The sequence below is a fragment of the Microchirus variegatus genome, assembly GCF_963457635.1.
Source record: "Microchirus variegatus genome assembly, chromosome: 3".
NCBI lineage: Eukaryota > Metazoa > Chordata > Actinopteri > Pleuronectiformes > Soleidae > Microchirus > Microchirus variegatus.
In genome coordinates this window covers 34607686-34625330 of record NC_139804.1, presented here as the reverse complement: position 1 = coordinate 34625330, position 17645 = coordinate 34607686, and the positions used below count along the sequence as shown (strand labels likewise).

At 44.1% G+C, this 17645-nt stretch overlaps 1 protein-coding gene across 1 annotated transcript; it reads right to left on the bottom strand.

Moving 5' to 3' along the window:
• Positions 1 to 9680: 9680 nt before the first annotated feature.
• Positions 9681 to 16620, bottom strand: LOC310925308 (uncharacterized protein). The gene is made up of 7 exons (XM_083887229.1): positions 16568 to 16620; positions 15203 to 15432; positions 15009 to 15103; positions 14187 to 14343; positions 12413 to 12589; positions 12244 to 12297; positions 9681 to 11648 (listed from the first exon to the last, which is right to left on the bottom strand). The coding sequence occupies exons 2-7, from the start codon at positions 15342 to 15344 to the stop codon at positions 10756 to 10758; spliced, it is 1518 nt and encodes a 505-aa protein (XP_083743355.1). The 5' UTR covers positions 15345 to 15432; positions 16568 to 16620; the 3' UTR covers positions 9681 to 10755.
• Between the last annotated feature and the right edge of the window lie 1025 nt (positions 16621 to 17645).

The following is a 17645-nucleotide window of genomic DNA, read 5'->3' as shown; positions in this document are numbered from 1 at the left end:
TTACTTAACAAAAAACAGCCCAGTTAATTAAAGGTCCCATATTATGTCATATTTCTCCAAGTTAAACTAGTTCCCTGGTGTCCTAATGAACATGTCTGTGACATGCTTTGGTCAAAACAACATAAGGATGAAGCACCACAGCAGTTCAATCACCCTGACAAAACAGCCCTGTTCAGAACGCTCTGTTTAGTAGTATCTCTTTAGGTCCACCTTAAAGTTCCACCTTAAAAAAAAGTAAAATGAAACTTAAGGGACAGGAAATGACATCAGCCACAGAGGCTACTGGGAGCTAACAGCATTTAGCATTTGGAAAAGTGATCATTTGCAGGCTCTAGCAGGCACATTGCCGTCATATATAACATGTTTCCACTGGACAGATAAATCCTCTGAGGCTGGAAGTTGGTGTAGAACTCTGTGCTGCACTGTGGAGCCAAGAATAGAACTTTTCACGGACTTTTTCGCAGACTTCCGGTTTTTCGGATGCCGTTACCCTCGCCAGCACTCTTGCGTGTTTTTACGGGAATTCTTGTGACGTCCCAGTGAGCGTGGAAGTCAACATCGTGTGTTTTGTCTCCTGTACTTAGAACGAGGAGGACCGCAAAAACATGAGGGAGTCATTTTTTTTCACACTTTGGCGACTGGTAGGGCCTCCAGAGTCCCAAATGTAAGGATTTAAATGATTAAAAAGTTGATTTTGCATAATATGGGACCTTTAAAATCTTCATCAGCTTAAATCTGCAGTGAATAAGTTCTCTGACCAGGGTATCCGCGGGGGTCTTAAATGCAATGATTTTAATTCCTAAAATCTCATAAAAGGTCTTAAATACAATTTTGAAAGGTCTTAAAAATCTATCAATGTTACTTTTATTTAAAACATGCATAAACTTCAGTCTCGCTTTGAAATGTTTCTGTTTTTGAGGATGCGATAACATAACTACAACACGGAACTAAAGTAGGTCACCTGTGTTTCCCGGTGAGAATTCATCGAGCACCACTAGCTAGTGTGCTATGCGCGCGCGCCGTGGTGTGTTACAGCTTAGCATAGCAGCGGAGAAAACTTAACGAAAGTCCACAGCTAAGCCGAATTTCAACGATTTGTGGCTCCAATTCTCCTTCATGTCTTTTATACTTTTTTACCAGTATGGATTTGAAATGGGTCTTAAAGGGACACTGTGTAGTATTTATGGGTTTATATAACCCAAAATCCACTTTTTTATACATATTATGTGCTCCTGCATTGTCTAGTCGCTGTATAATATTCTTTGTTTCATTTTCATAGTGTTTCAAAAAGTCATGTAAAATAACACGGTCGAGGGACGCTACTGCATTGCCACGACGCCATGTTTCTACGGGAGCCTGTAAGGACAAACGCGAGAGAACAAATCAAGCGTCGCTTTACTTGTAGCGGAAGTCCCGCCTCCACTCTCTCCGCTTCGTCTGCTACGGCCACGTAAGACACACCGGCTGAGGATACCGTAGCGCTCAGGGAAGGGAGGGGGTGAGCAGAGGAGCAGTTCTTTGTTGTAAATTTCAGCCTCTCCTCTAGATGGCACTATAAACTACTTACTTCACCTTTAAATTGTATTCATTATGGTCTTAAAAAAGTCTTAAAAAGTCTTAAAGCGGAACTAGACTTGAAGTTCCTATTAACACTGTTTTTTTGGTGTGTATCTGCGTCATTACCTTGTTTATGAAGCCCTGACAGTTCTAAACAAACAGTTCAGCTACTGCTGAGAACGTTGTGTTTTATTGTAATCTCGGAGCTCAACGAGATCACTGAAAATCCCGTATTAGTTACGTAAGCAGCGGTTCTCCTGAACAACCGATCGTCCTGCTCCGGGCACTAGTCCGGGCACATCCGGTTGCGTACATTGAACCGCAGAAGAAGAATAACGTCCGTTGTGGAGGTGTTTCACGAGCGACAGTGTCTTCTGACTCTGGGTCTGACTCCGGTTTAAAGTCATAAAAGGGACTGAGGCGGGGAGTCGTGAAGAAGCTATTTTTAAACACTGTTAAAACAATGTTTTGATAATGAGGAGCAGTGCATCCGCCATTTCAGAGGGGGGCGCTGCGCTTCTGAGAACGGATGTGCTGGATAGTACTGGCCAATCACAAGACTCTGTCTTCTGGGGGTGAAAGTTCACTCTGAAATCTCGCAGCAGAAAAACACCGTCAGAAAAGAGGATTTCTATCGGCTCGTTTACAGCAACTAGGAGGTTTTTGACCATAAAAACAAGTTAATGTATGTAAGTAGACCTCCATAACTAACATTTATGTGCAACAGGACCACTCTATGTCACATTTAAATTTGACTTGTTGAAACCTGCAGAGACCCTGCTGAAGTATTCGGCTTTTCAACAGAGAAGATCCCGCCATCAGCCATGTTTCAAGTCAATGCTGCTTTAATCAATCAATCCCTAACTGCGTCTGTGTCATTCTGTCTCCTATGTCCTAAAGGTGTCCAGACGAGGAGGTATGGTCACACCCCGTGTCGTGCGCTCGCTCTCGAAGCGCTCTGCCCTTCGATGCCACCTCACAACCAGAACCAGAAGTGGGATGTGATGTGATGTGATGTGACGTGAACAACCCCGTAACAGCCAGAGGATCGGTCGACGGGCCGACCTGTGAGACTTTTGCGAGCTGACCCGTGAGACGCCCCGCATCGGCCTTACACACCGTAACCGCCAGGATCAGACACTGCGGATAAAAGGTCAAGCTTTGTTGTGTTGAGCAAACGTTTCTGGGACTCCAAAACCACGGATGCGCAGGAGTCGGCGTGATGAACGCGGCCTGGAGCCTCCGAAGGAAGTATGTGGTGATCTCAAAAAGGTGACGCAAGCGGACACAAAATGCTGCTTTGGGGATTTAACTGAATGGATCCACTGTATGAAGTTCTTCTTGGGTGTTGTTGTGTTTTTTTCACTGGTTGGTGGCACTGCTCTTCTCTTTCCAACAGCATACAGTCATATGCCAAAGGATTACTGCAGTATTACGACAGCATTATTGCAATATCGGGAGAATATACAGACTTCCCAAAAAAAGCACACCTCTCTGTTATCTCTTAGCAGGTGAAGAGAAAACCCACGTTGGGGCCCTTGGATTGAAAATATGAGCACACTGTCAACGTCATGTCTCAAAGCATCAGTGATAACAAACTGTCCAATTAAACGGTGAACTTCTGGCACTTTAATTGTATGTTTTCATTCCACCTCTCTCTCTCCCCCCCCCCCCCCCCGGTCGTTCACTCTTTCTATCTCATTTTCTTGTATACTCTCCAGTATTTCCAGTCTAACTCTTATGGCTGCAGATGGCCCGAGATAATGTTGAAATAATCATAAGTGTGTTTGCATCCACAGTGGACTGGTTTTCTCTGTGTTGGGAGTATCAAAAGAGAAAAAAAAAAAAAAAAAAAAACTTGCTGTCCCGAGAACGGATCCTTGAGGAACGCCCAGCAAGGATTTTTTTCCTCGAAGCCGGTCATAAAGCACACAAGTATGATTTGGAGGTGAAAATTGTGAATTCTCATATCCTCGTTTGACGCCGGAAAGCAAATGTACTCGACACACAAAACACTGGCGAACTTCACCGTAAGTGACCCCTACTGCGACATGCTGGCACTCGATTGTTAAATGTATTAAGCGGTTGTAAAATATGGCCAGCAGGACTCGTGCTGCCCCATCCCCTCTCTCTCCCCCTTTGCTGTTTGACAGTGTCTGTGTTTGTATGTGACACACACGTTACAGTCATCAATGGTTTGATGCCCATGATTTACTTTGAATATAAAGGAACAAATGACAAGAATTACGGAGGAAACACGACAACCTGTGAAAGGGGGATTTTATGCTTTCATAGATACAATTATGTGGATTTATAAAGAAATAAAAAGGTATTTTTCTTGGAAAAAAAAACGGATTTGTTGTTATTTTTGGATTCACAGACATCTGTGCTACTCCCCTGTAAATGTATGGCCTCGTGTATAATAATGTTTGTCGGCTGTGTACGTCTGCCTCTTCCTCCATAGGTGGCGCTGTACGCTAGTGTGTATTGAATCCAATCCTTTACGTCACAGAAACACCAACGGCGAGACGGAGACGCTGTCTCATGCATGCACAGAACGCCAAGTCCAACTCCAGTCCGACTAAGCGTAAACATGCAGGAGTAATCGGACTATGAACCGCATTATCCAGGTATGTTTGTCTGACTAAGACCAGATCAATGTTAATTGGACAAATGTGTTTACGTGACATTAAGAAAACCAAATTATGAAATTATTAACTAATATGTACTTACTAACATACTTTTACTTTTTAAAATTGAGAAGTGTGCTGGCTTCCAAGTTGCTGTTGCCCAAGAACAGTGGTCTCACAACCTTACCCTTTAAATACCAAGCATATTATTTCAATACATCCCACGTCAATGTATTGGGTCATTGATAAGTCATTAAACACAGTATTTCATGAAAAAAAAAAAAACCTCTTGTTTTCAGGGGCTGTTTTCTGTACAGCTACTTAGCCTGTTTTAGCGTTAGCATTAGCTTAGAAACTTAGTTCTGCATCAAACTTTCTGTCTGTATCTGTGGACACTAGCACCAATGTTAGCACTTGTTTGTTTTTATCACTACCTTTAATACTTTTTCTAGCTTTTACTTGAACTTTTTACTCTTTTTTTTTTGTTTGTTTTACTTTAGTTAGCATGCTGATAAGCTAGCCCCCCACCCTCTCACTTCCCTTTAGCAAGTTGCTGTAGCTTCCAGTCTATCCTAAAGAAGAGCTTCTTCTCAGAGGACGTTTTTTAACCTCAGGGCTTAAGAAACAAGGTAAAAGTAAAGCAGGCAATGGCCTAAGGCCCTAAGCTGAGAGGCCTATGGGAATGATAATAATGTTTGTTTTAATAATTACACTACTAAGTACACAGAGACAACCATTTTTGTTGTAAGAACCCCCTTAAATTTTGTGACAATGCAGTGATACACAAGAGATAGCAATGGCACATTTTTTAAACCCCCCGCTTGCTTCAGTTTGATTCAAAGTAGGACCTGGGTCCCTCTGAGAAACACTGGTAGAGTCATGTAGAGCAGGGGACCGTACCTATGTTCCCCGGGTCCTATGTTCCCCGCTTTGTATGTGACCGGGGAACATAGGACCCTTTCTCTAACCCTAATCCTAACCCTACCCTTTTTCAAAAAAAGGGTCCTATGTTCCCCTGTCACATACAAAGTGGACCTTTTTTTGGGAAAAACGGGGAACATAGGACCCGGGGAACATAGGTACGACCCCTAGAGGCAGAGTCCTGGTCTATTTTCTTTAAAAACCCACCCATACCCGTGATTAGCTCTGTAACGGAACCACCCGCTAACCGCCATGATGCCTAATGCAATCGGACCTGTATCATCAACCAGGGCAAACGATAAAAAAAAACACAAAATGCTAAAAATTATTATAATAATTAAAATTAAATTAAAATAATATATATATATATATATATTTTTTTTTAAACCGCACAAATTTAACACAGCTGCTAATGCTGTTTTCGAACTGGACAATTTTTAACGCAAATTCTTCGCACGGCGAGTTTATATACAAGTCAATGTCCAGACGTAAGTAGACGTAGGTGTCACATTGGCCAGTTAGATGGCGCAATTCGTTTTTTTGCGTTTATTTACGATACAAAGCGATATGTTGACATGACGAGCAACTATAGTTTCAAGAGCTAGCTATGAAATAGCTAACTCGTATCGGGACCAGGCCAGGATTTCCCGATATGATACCAATGATGGCGTTTAATTCCAGCATGCGGGAAAAGTAGTTTTGCTTTGATAAGACTGTTCTATTTTATAATCCACATCTTGCCCGAAACCGTGAATTTATTACGTTTTTACCCTCCTTACACGGCCTTTTTGTGCCTAATCGGCATTATGTTTGATCAATAGACGATGATTAAACATTTGTGAATATTTGAAAATGATGCAGTACACACTGTAAGCTGGTATCGGTGTTACTTCATGAGCCTTATGTCAAGTGTCCGAAATGTGTGTGTGTACCCACTCATCCCCAGTGTCATTACCTCATAAAAACCAAAACTTCCTCTTTAAAACCATGTTTGGCGAAGACCCCCGTTGGGTTTTGTCTCGGACACACAACTCTAAATTCAGGACTCTGGACTTGACTCTGAACTTTAAATTTAACTTGGAACTTTGAAAAACAGTGACTTGGTCCAACCTCTGTCCCCCGAAATGTGTTCTGTGTCTGCCTGAGGCTGTGAACGGGCAGCTGTGGTCCAATGTTAGCCATAAACTGACAAGTGTTAACAGTAAAGTTGAGTTTATGTGCAGCTCCACTGCCCCCAAGTGGACAAATTAAGTGGTTTTTTTTTTTCTGTAGAGGAAATAAAAACAGAACAAATTACTACTGTTTAGCTACATTTGAAGGACAGCTGTTTTTTTAAAGTGTGGTCTTAAAAATCTGTTTGTCACTTTATCTTGCAGACACACGGCCCTTTTCTACCACGATGTTTGACCGCTCACACTCTGCATTTTTTAATTTGCTGCGTCTACTGCTGCCACATTTGGTAAGTTTGTGTTACTGCGGAAAATATGAACAAAAGGATTTCGAACACTAATGTCACAAAATAAAACACTTGAACAGAAGTCTGTGTATTATCACGCAAAATAATCATAAATTGGCAGCCACGCAGCCACGAGTTCCCTATCGCTGATTTTCAGATAAAATATTGACCTGGGAGAAAACAGGAGCTACAGCAGCAGTGTCTAACTCATTTTCACTAAGGGCCACATCAGCATAACGGTTACCCTCAAAGGGCCAATATGTAACTGTCATACAGAATAAATGTAACCAAATATAGTGTAAAATAAAGGTATCTACTCTCTAACATATTGCTCAATAACATTCTGTATTTATTACTTATTCCAGTTACAAATATGATGCATTATAGCTGTAACCTGGTCCGCGATGGTGTTTCTTGACAAACTAACAGTTTTAAAAGTCTGTATCTGGTCGGCTCAGACCTGCTCTCACACACCTTCAGCACGCACTGCTTCAAAAACGCACCCTCAGAAAAAGACTTTGAAGCCACAATAAAGCTAGCTTTCACATCGTTTTTTTGGTTTGTGGCTTTTGTGAACACGTTCTGCTGCGATCACAGTCTCTCAATCTCAATTTCACTCGTCGCATGATGCACAATGATACACTGCCATCTAGTGGCGGGAATTGTAGTTTATGGTCAACGCACGCCTTGAAGCTGCACGGACCTTCAAGACCGATTACAGTTTTTCTCAAATGCTAAAAAAACACATTTCACAAACGTTTCCTCCATGTTCCCCCGATGTCTAAACACAATACCCTTTTCTAAAGCTACACAAGCACAACCGCACCTTCTCACTTCAAAACTCAAACGTTCACACCAAAAGAGCAGCTCGAAGCTTTCAAAAATGTGAACGCTATACACATCGTTACACACTACAGCAAAACGATTTAAAACACAATGTTCAATTTGTGAGAAGGTTCTTTGTTTCATAAATGCATATTTTTTAAAAACTTTAGAGTAACGGATCTTCTTAGATCTCTGCAGAGGATAAGGCTGCAGAGAGTTGTGTGAGTTTCATATGAAGAGTTCAGAAAATTCTGCAAGTACACTACTGTAACACAACTCAATGCAAAAAACAGAATCTATTGCACACAACAGTACATGATCAGGGTGTGACGTTTTTTTATTTTCTTCATTCACACCACACACACACACACCACAGTCACTGTGCGGCATCATGTCGCCGAGCTGCATCGGGCCACATCGCCTCATCCACATCGCAGGCTATATTGTCTCTTGCTAGGCACCGCGGGAAAAAAAACGCCCGCTTTCATAGGTGTGGTCACAGCATTAGCAACAAGTGTCTTCAATTTGGAGTCATCGTGTGTAATAAATGACGCCAGGTGTGTTCATTGTGTTCAATTATTGCTGACTGTGGCAAGCATTTTGCATCACATGAACTTTCATTTGAGAATATGTTCTTTTAGCAAGGAAACATGTGTAAAAGATTTATGAGAACGGAGGATTGTGTTTTGTGAATTGTGTTTATGATATTGGAAAATTATGGCTAGATTTAGTATATGTGTTTAGACAACTGGTCATTTGGTTTAGAGGATTGGCCTTTTGTGTTTTAGCATTTGAGAAAAACTGTAATCACTCCCTGGCCACATAAAATGACGTGGCGGGCCACATCTGGCCCCCGGGCCTCGAGTTGGAAACATGCGAGCGACAGTATTTCGTCGTAACCAAAGCAACCTTCTATCGTCCACGTCCACGTCCTCCGTAGCAGCTTCATCAGTCTCATTCCTCGTCTGCCGTCTTTATCAAACAAATCCAGACCCTCAACGGATTGAGCAACAGTGGAAAAAAAAGATTTAAACTCACGACTGTGATTTCTGCAAAACGTACAACATCTCCATCCAGGTAATCTTTTAAATAGAATCTTTATTCTTCAGGTTTGCTTGGAGGAAACATCACATCAGGTGCAGTTTTGCCTTCAAAGCAACCTCAGTTCACACCTTGAATATAACACTGACCTCTGGAATAGAGCGATTTTCTTTTCCACACAAACAGACTCTAAATAAAAATATATATACGTATAAATCACTGTAATGTCTCATGACACGGTCTGTGGTTGGATCAGTCAAACGTCACACAGCATCAAACTGGACTTATTCTAGAGCTGAAACGATTATTAATCGATTACTAAATTAATCGCCAACTATTTTGATAATCGATAATCGGGTTGAAGCTTTTTTCATGATTAAAACAAGATTTCTGATTGTTTCAGCGTCTTAAATGTGAACGTTTTCTTGGTTTCTTTGCTCCACATAAACAAAGAAATCATTAAAACTGAATCATTTTGGTTCGTGGACAAAACAAAGACGTTCGAGAACATCGTCATTTCGTGTTTTTTAACATTTTCTGACATTTTATGAACCAAACGATTCATCGATTAATCGATAAAATAATCGACAGATTCATTGATTACGAAAATAATCGTTAGTTGCAGCTCTAACTTATTCCAAGTCATCAGCAATGACAGAAATTGACAGGGTTTTTTTTTAGAGGAATGTTATTTTCTAAACGGGAAATACTGTGTACAATCAAACAGTTATTAACTAAATAAACCACTGCAGCAACATCTCTTTGACCCTTTCATACCGACCAGGATCTGGCATGGTTCCTGTTCCCCAAAAACAAATATTTGAACTGGCCGGCGTGTTCACAATGAAAAAAAAAGAAGCTTAGAACCTGTAATACGAAATAATAAGAAAGGACAACATGGTGGTGAAATACCTGGAAGAGATTGAATGTTTGCTCCCCTGAATCCCCAGAGAAACTGGAGAGCAGCAGCAGCAGCAGCAGCAGCACCACAATCTGCCATGTTGCCACCGCGCACCCGTCATTGATAATGTAGGGTGGTGGTGGTGGTGGTGGAACTTCAGGTTCTGCTTTACTTTTTTAATTCTCTGGTTCCAAACGGAACTGAAGGCCTAACGGGAACCGCGCCAGCGCTCGCTGGTCATGAAAGTGCAAACGGCGCAAGACAAATGTTTGTCACCGGCACCAGCATCGTTTTTTTTGTCCTCGTACGCGTGCGGGAGACATGGCAACGGCAAAAAAGTTTGAAAATAAACAATATAAACTTTAATCAGATTATAGAGCAGACAACAAACAAGACCCACGGTGGGTTTAATCTTAGTCCATCTTTGTATAACGCTGCTGTTCCAACACCCTGTACAGCTACTGTTTACGTAAGGATTCGCGTGAACTTCAGTCAAAGACAAACCCGGTGTCTTCAGAACAATCAGCAGTTTCTACAGAGAACCTGATGGACACAGGTTTAATTATCCTCAAGTCATTATGTCATCAGCATTTTTGAAGGATATACATCAGGGTTGCAACTAATGACTATTTTCATAGTCGACTAGTTAATTATTGAAACAATTAATCCTTAAAAACCCATTGGAGTCCAGAACATAGAGCCTAGATGTGCATCAGACTGTGACGCTGTCCACCATCGTGCTCTCTTTGCTCATCAGAAGAAATTAACAGTGATTAGTTGATTTTCCTGTGATTACAGAGCTCCAGATAATCACGTGACTCAAGTTCATTTTCCAGAACCCGCAGTATCTTCATCTTCATCCAGTCCACACAGATGCGTCTGTGGTTGGACTCCCTACAGACATATTCACTAACCCTACTCTAGCAAGGGAACAAATTACAAATATTTGACCAAGGTAAAAACAGTAATTAGTCAGGAGTTCTGGTCCAGGAAGTGGTCAGGGGGGGGGGGATAAAATATCCTGAAGCCTCTCCATACTTTCCTTGTCCACAGAGAGTCGAGTACGTGCTCCGCCAATGCTTATATACTTGTATGCCCGAGGTTGCATTAAAAAAACTGAAGGTCAGCACTTGTTTTGTAGTCCAAGCATGATGTGTACCTGTGATCCCGCATTCCATTTCAATGATCCTACTGGAGCATGCGCAGTCGGGGGCGTGTACAATCGACGCGGGCAGATGAGCGGACACGGAAACGATGAATCGGTATAACGGGTCAAACCTTTTTGCATCATCAGTGTTTGTGACCAATCTAAGAACAAATCTTTTTTTAAAAACAACTCCAAACCGTCATGAAACCAACAGACAAAAACAATATTCACCGACACTCGCTTCCTCGTTCTCGTCTTGTTCCGTTCCGTTTCGTTTTTAGAAGCGCGGCGGAGGAGGATGTTGCCCGCCGTTGGACTTGTCCCGCAGCATGGTGAGCGCCGTGTTGGAGAAGTCCCGCAGAATGTCCACCGTCTCCCGCTGCAGCAGCAGCGACTCCTGCACAAACTCCTGCTGGCTCTCCACCAGCAGCTGCACCGACTGGGCCAGCACCTCCAGGGACTGGGACACCGACGACAGCAGCATGCGGCTCGCCCGCTGCTGCTGCACGCTCTGAAACGCCATCTGGGCCACGTGGTCCTGGGACCTGTGGGAGGACGCCCCGGTGGGGAGGGGGTCGGACGGGTTGGAGGTGGAGGTGGCGGGCTGACTGGACGGCGGGGCGGAGGGGGTCAATGAAGGCGGCTGCTGAGGGTTGGACAAGAGGACGGACAATGAGGGAGCGATGGTCACAAAGGAAGAGGAGGAGGTGACGGCAGCAGTGGGAGCGGGAGGTGGCAGAGTGGACGGGGAGGGAGCGGGGTCAGAGGTAGTGTCACTGGCAGACATAGAAGATGAGGCAGGAGGCGGCGGAGGGAGAGGGAGAGAGGAGGCGGCGGCGATCGCGTTGGAACTCGTGGGAGATTGCGACAGAGGAGGACCAGCGGGGGGCAAAGCGGCGTCCGAATTCGACGAGGTGGAGGCGGCGGCCGCGGCGGCGGCGGCGTCCGAGGGTCCGGGCGTAGGTTTGGCGGAGTTGTGGTTCTGGACGTGGTTGTTGTTGTTGTTCTGGCTGCTGTTTCGGGAGTAGGTGTGGACCGGTTTGACCCTCAGCAGGGCGTTATTGGGCAGCGGGTCCAGGGGGGCGATGGGCGGCGGCGGCGGCGGAGGAAGAGAAGGAGGAATGGAGGAGAACAGGGAGTCGTCGTTTTCGTCAAAGTCCATGGTGCGGTCTGTTAAAGGACGGAGAGATAGGACTGTTTAGTTTCACAGCTTTGAATAGCAGACGACAGAAAAGGCACAGGTCACTGCTGTATCGAACTTTAAAGGGGGTTAGTTCAGGGATTTTTGAGTTGCGGTGGCCGGGTGGGAACAGGCTCAGTGACATTCATTCAGTAAAGTAATAGATAGATGCTTATAACTTCATCTTGTGGCATTTATTCATATTGCTGTCGATTTGTCTTTTCAAAAAGGAAACTGTAGTTTGTGTTACTTTGTAAACGGCTCATTCTCCTGCACCAGAGTTCATAGAGAACGTTTTTTTACTGGTCTGCCTTCGGTGGATCAAACACAAACTTGGTGAAAAATGGTGTCTTAAAGTCAAATAAAGCAGGGAATATATTCCTAATGTTAAGCTGATGCAGAATTGGTGAGGTGAGCCTTGTTGATAACCGGTTTCTCTCTGTTATCGCTGGTCACAGCCATGTATTCACTGAGCTATCACCTGTCCATCCCTGCCTTGTGCTTCATACAACCACACTGCAAAAATCCCAAAATGTCCCCTTTAATCTCAGACAGCTAGTTAATCTCCTTTGCATCCGTTCTTACCTCCATCGTCTCCCATGTCCATGTCAAACTCCGAGGAGGAATGATAAGGATCTCCTGTAAGACACCGACACCTCGCATGACTTACATTTCTTTCTTTCTTTCTTTATATATATAAAGCAGTTACAGAGTGTAGAAGTCTGACATTTAAACTTTAAACAGCCCGACTTACCGCTGAGGTCTTTCTCAGGTGAGGAGAGAGGGGAAATCTCGAACGGGGCTCCTCCGGGATACGAGCCGTCCGTCAAGCCGAGATAGGAGTACTGGGCAGAGCTGGAGTTGGGGCTTTTGGAGTAAAGCTTTGAAATGTCGTCGTCGTCGTCACCAAACTCCTGGTCACTGTTGCCGTCTGAGAAAAACGACAATCGACAACCGGTGAGTTAAAAAGCTGCTCTCAGAACCTGCACTGAAGTCTATTTCCCGCCACTATCCTCGGGCCGGGCGGGGTCGGGCGGGGTCGGGCCCTCGATCAAGCATTTGTGTTTTTTCTCCCTCGTCGTGTCCTTTGGCGCGGTATGTTATAGCACGTCGTATTGTGTGAAGGTGTAAAAAACCTGTGACCGTGAACGCATCATTTAAAAACCCAGAAGCGTATCGTCATTGGACACATATGCGTGCATGGACGCGGATCTCAGCGGCTCCGTTATATAGCAGGTACAACAAGCTCCCACTGTGGGGAGGACGTGGACGTACGTGTACATTTACGGCTCGCGTATTAAAAAAATGACGTAATTAAAGTTAATGTGTCAGGCTCGGGTCGGGTCGGGCTTGATTTTTTTGGGCCCGATCTAAGCTCTCGTCCGTCCAGGCTCACTGAGGAACATCCACATTAGGTTAAGTCTATAAAATTGTATCTTACTGTATCTAAAGGCCACATTATACTTCTCCGACTGCGTATGCGTTATCCGACTGCGTCACCACGGAGACGCCTCGAGCCTTTATACTTCTGCGTCGTGGTGACGGATACGCGCTGCAATTTCCCACCCGATCAGTAGGGGTCGCTGCGCAAGTTTGTTCTGCTTCTGGCAACAGTGAGCAATGGCGTCGAGAGAGAAAGTGAGAGAAAGACTGTTGTTGTTGAAACAGTAGCCGTTTCTCACTTTTCTGTGTCACGGAACGCAGTTTTAAGATAATTTGAGGCGATAAATTGGCCATTTAGAGTCTAAACATGTGCCGTGTGTGTTAAGATATGACGTATTTATAGTTTGGCAGCGGCGTTCTCGGCGGGGATGAGCTCCTCCTCTGTGGACGCTCGGTGCTCACTGTGAGCCGGCACAGAGCAGCGTTATCTCGGCCTGTCCTGAGGACCAATCGCAGCTCTTGCCGTCTCCGTTGTCCCTTGACGGAGTGACGGACACTTAAAAAATATTTCGTGAAGTCGGAGACGACGCAGAGGCTCTTCGACAGGCTCTGCGTCGACGCAGAGCACTTTACGCAGGAGTATAAATTGGGCTTTAGTCTTTCTCCAACAGGAAACTAAAGATTATACAGTTTGCACCACAGTACGTGAATAAAACCCGGGGAGTCTCTGATCTACTGCTGCCTCGTTTAGAAAGCTCGTCTCACTGGGCTAAATTTGAACGATGGCTTTCAAACGTCGATGACACAAAATAACACGTTTTGCTCTTTAATGATTGAGGCAGCAGTGGATCCACATCTCCTGGTGTGCTGTGATGGGATGTAAAAATGCCGATTGATCTTCTATGAACTTCTACGACTACAGACTACGCGGGTCCCGGCGTTTAGGTGAGGGGGAAAGTGGGAGCGGTTTACAAAGCACAACAAACTTTAGTTTCACGTTTCAAAAGGCTACGGAATGATGAGATAAAGTGGCGATCGTATAATATATCTGGTGTCAGTATCTAATACAAGCATAAAAAAAACGCAAATAGAAGCACATTTTGATCGATTAGCCATTAGCTTCTGATTCAAAGCCAGTGTCTCACCTCCCGTCGGACTCATCATCAGTATTTTGTGCACCATCTTCTCCACAGGACCCAGGTTCTTCTTCCTCAGCGTGCTGCCGTTGGGGCCGCGCAGCGCAACAATGCGCCGCTTCCCGTCGCATTTGAGGTCCGCCCACTTCTTCATGATCTGACGCACCTGTGTTGTGAGACGACGCAAACCTCAACGAGAAGTCCTCCAACTTCAGTACGTCCTGCTACAGTACGACCTCAAAGCCTGACGATTTTCAAACTAATTGGTCAAATCCAAGCAGTTTTAAAGCATTTCAGGACCTTTCAGCTGTACTAAATTACATATTTATACTAATACATACAGTAAAATAATCATTTCCCATTCTAAGCTAGCGAGGCCCATGCATTTTCCATCTAATAAGTAAACGACTCAGTCAGCTAGCCATTTATACTCAAATATATATCATCATAGATCTGTGAGGGTTTAGTTTTCCGGTCATTTATATTCCTTCGTCTTTCAAAATAAAGTTAATCACTGATTAATCTGATTAGACAAAATATCAATACAGCAATATGATATTGCCCTGAATATTGACACTCAATTAACAATGTGCTGGTGCTGAATTTGTCATCATTATCACGGGACATGTATCACATATCATGTTACCTATGTAACCGTATGATCACGAGCCCCGACTCGAACCGGAGATTCTTTAACGTCTGAAATTGCAAACGTCGCTGAATAAATCCGACGTGTCACGAGACACCACTGGAGTAACATGAACAAAAGGCCAATGCTTGTGAAAAGCAACTAAATATAGGATTTTTCCAGAAGCGATCGGAGCCACAAACCTCTCTGTGATTCTCGCCCAGTCCGTTGATCTGCGCCGTGATTTCAGCCCATGTCTGTTTCTTGGCGTCGGCGGACACGCCCTGGTTAAACTTCTCTACAGGAGAAAACAATGACATCAACGTTTTACGGTTCGGTCCGGTCGGGAAGTTTCATCGTCACGTGTTCAAAAAGAGTTTGGGTCCCGCCTACTCACTGAGGATGATGTATCTGTTCTTCTTCACGGCGTCCAGCAGCAGCTTGACCTCGGTGATGGAGAACCTCGGCTTGGATCTCAACGTTCCCTTCGCTCCTCCCACCTTGAAGTCTTCATCGTCATCACGCCACGGCGCCGACATGGCTCCTCCTCCTCGTCCTCCTCGTCAACTCCTCTTCCTCAAGAGCCGCCCTGGATCTGATCCACCTGCCCGTCTGGACTGAAGACACCTGAGAGGTAACAGAGAATCGAGTCAAAGAGAATTCAGTGAACAAAAAATCACCCAATACCATTATAAACCGGAATCACAACAGTTTTCACGACACCTCACTTACTAATAATAAGAACATCTTGTTTTTCTTGAGTCCGTGTGTCCACACTGCCCCCTGCTGGCTGATGATTTAAAATAACGAGGGGGGGAAAAAATGTCCTTGTGAAGAACAACACCCATGTGGCGATGGATGTTTCTGTCTGTCTGTATTTAAACATAAGCTAGTAGTAAACATAAGCTAGTAATATATTTTTAGTGTAGATAAAACTTGAACTATTAAGATGCAGAACAAATGAATAATCTATAAATACACACATGTGCATATTTAAATATATGCATATATAAACCAAGAAGAAAAATTCCTCAGTTTGTAACAAATTAATAGTCAAGCAGTTAAAATAATAATTTATTCATAATTATAAAATATATATATATTTTTTAAAATTATTATTTGAGTCGTTTCTACTAATGTCTGTTGCCTCTTTAAGGACATGACATGAAATCAAAATGGATTTTTGAAAAAGGTTCGTTTTTTATTTCGAAGTATTTATCAGAACTTCCCACTGTAAAGTGATTTCCTTCTGTATTGCGTTGGTTCTGGTCACGTGGCATCGGCTCAGCCAATCAGCGGCCACTCGTCGATGCCTTTGTTGAGCTCGTGCCTGCTGCCGCCGCCTCTGCTTGCTGCTGCTGCTGCGGCTGCACCGACTCCGCCATCTCAGTTTCGGCTTCGCTGGTCCGGAGCTGCCGCGGCTGTGCGTTCTTCCAACACCGACACACGACGCCCCGAAGGACTTCCGCGTTTATACGCTAGTTGAATTTGCGGATTTTGAGACGGACTCGTGTGTTTATATTGCGGTCAGTAACTCTCTGCACCCACGAGACCGCGGTGGCCGACGAAGAAAAAAAAAAAGAAGAAGAAGGAGGAAATGTCTGCTAGCTCTGGAAGCTACGCTTTTTTTTTTTTTTTTTTTACCGCATCGTATCCTCCTCACGCGCGATTCGACAACTAAACGCGTCACGTGTGCAGTTTCGTTTTACGCGAATTAATCGCGATGTGCGGTGTGTTTCGGGATATGAAGAAAAATAATTACCAGGGAAAATGGCGTTGGTCTCTCCAGCCTCCCTCCTCCGCGGTTCTCCCGAAAGTTCGGAGTGACGAGAACAACGGAACTGCGCAGACTCCGCAGACTGAGCGAGATTTTTTTTTTTTTTTTTTTTCCTTCCCTAGAACGCGCAACATTTTCATGCTGCGCGCGCGCGCCCCCCAGCTGCCCCAGATCCAACGTGGAGTGTAGTGTAGTGTATACCACTCATTTCCACACAAATACAACACAAAAGTCACGAATTATCAACAACTAACTTCATATTTGTGTTGATTTAAGAGTGAAACCCTAACCAAACACCGCCCACAGTACTGATAACAACACCCACGCGAACACTACACCCACTAATTTGTTCTGAGTCCCTGAACGCAACATGTATGTGCGCAATCTTATGCGTGATTTTCCCTATTTAATCATAACAAACACCTGTAAACACGCTCACTTTACACGCAATCGACAGTTCAAACGTGGAGGCCTGTTCAGGGTCAACATGGGTCACGTGGTGAATTTAATTATTTATTACCAAAAAAAAAACACAAACATTAGCATGTGATGTTATGCATAATTCACAGCCGAGGAGAACCACGTGAACCTACAACATTATGGCACAAAGTAAAAAAAAAACACACACAATTAATTCCCAGTGTCAACAAAAAAAGCCATGGCAACAGATCGTTTCCACGCGGTGAAGTGAAATGAGGGCAAAATAAAAGACGCCGTCGTTTCACCATCACTTTTATCTGAGAGAGAGAAAGCACATGAAGAGATCAGGAAGCGCAGGTTTCACCTTTGTCCGCTTGGTGTCGCCAGAGATCTGTCTCCAAGGGGACCAATGCGTGTTTTTGTGCTGCCTGGCGTTACCCGGCTGCGCCTGCAGAGGGCAGCACCACGCACGTGTTTCAAACACAATGGTACATTTGAGACTCCAGGAAGATGGGGGAGGGGAGAGGAGGGTGTTCTCCATTTGTGGTGACACTGGGAAACAAAAGTGCTTCCTGGTAGCTGTGTAGGATCTATTTATTTACTTACTTATTTATTTTTTTATATAAGTAAAAGACATGTTGTA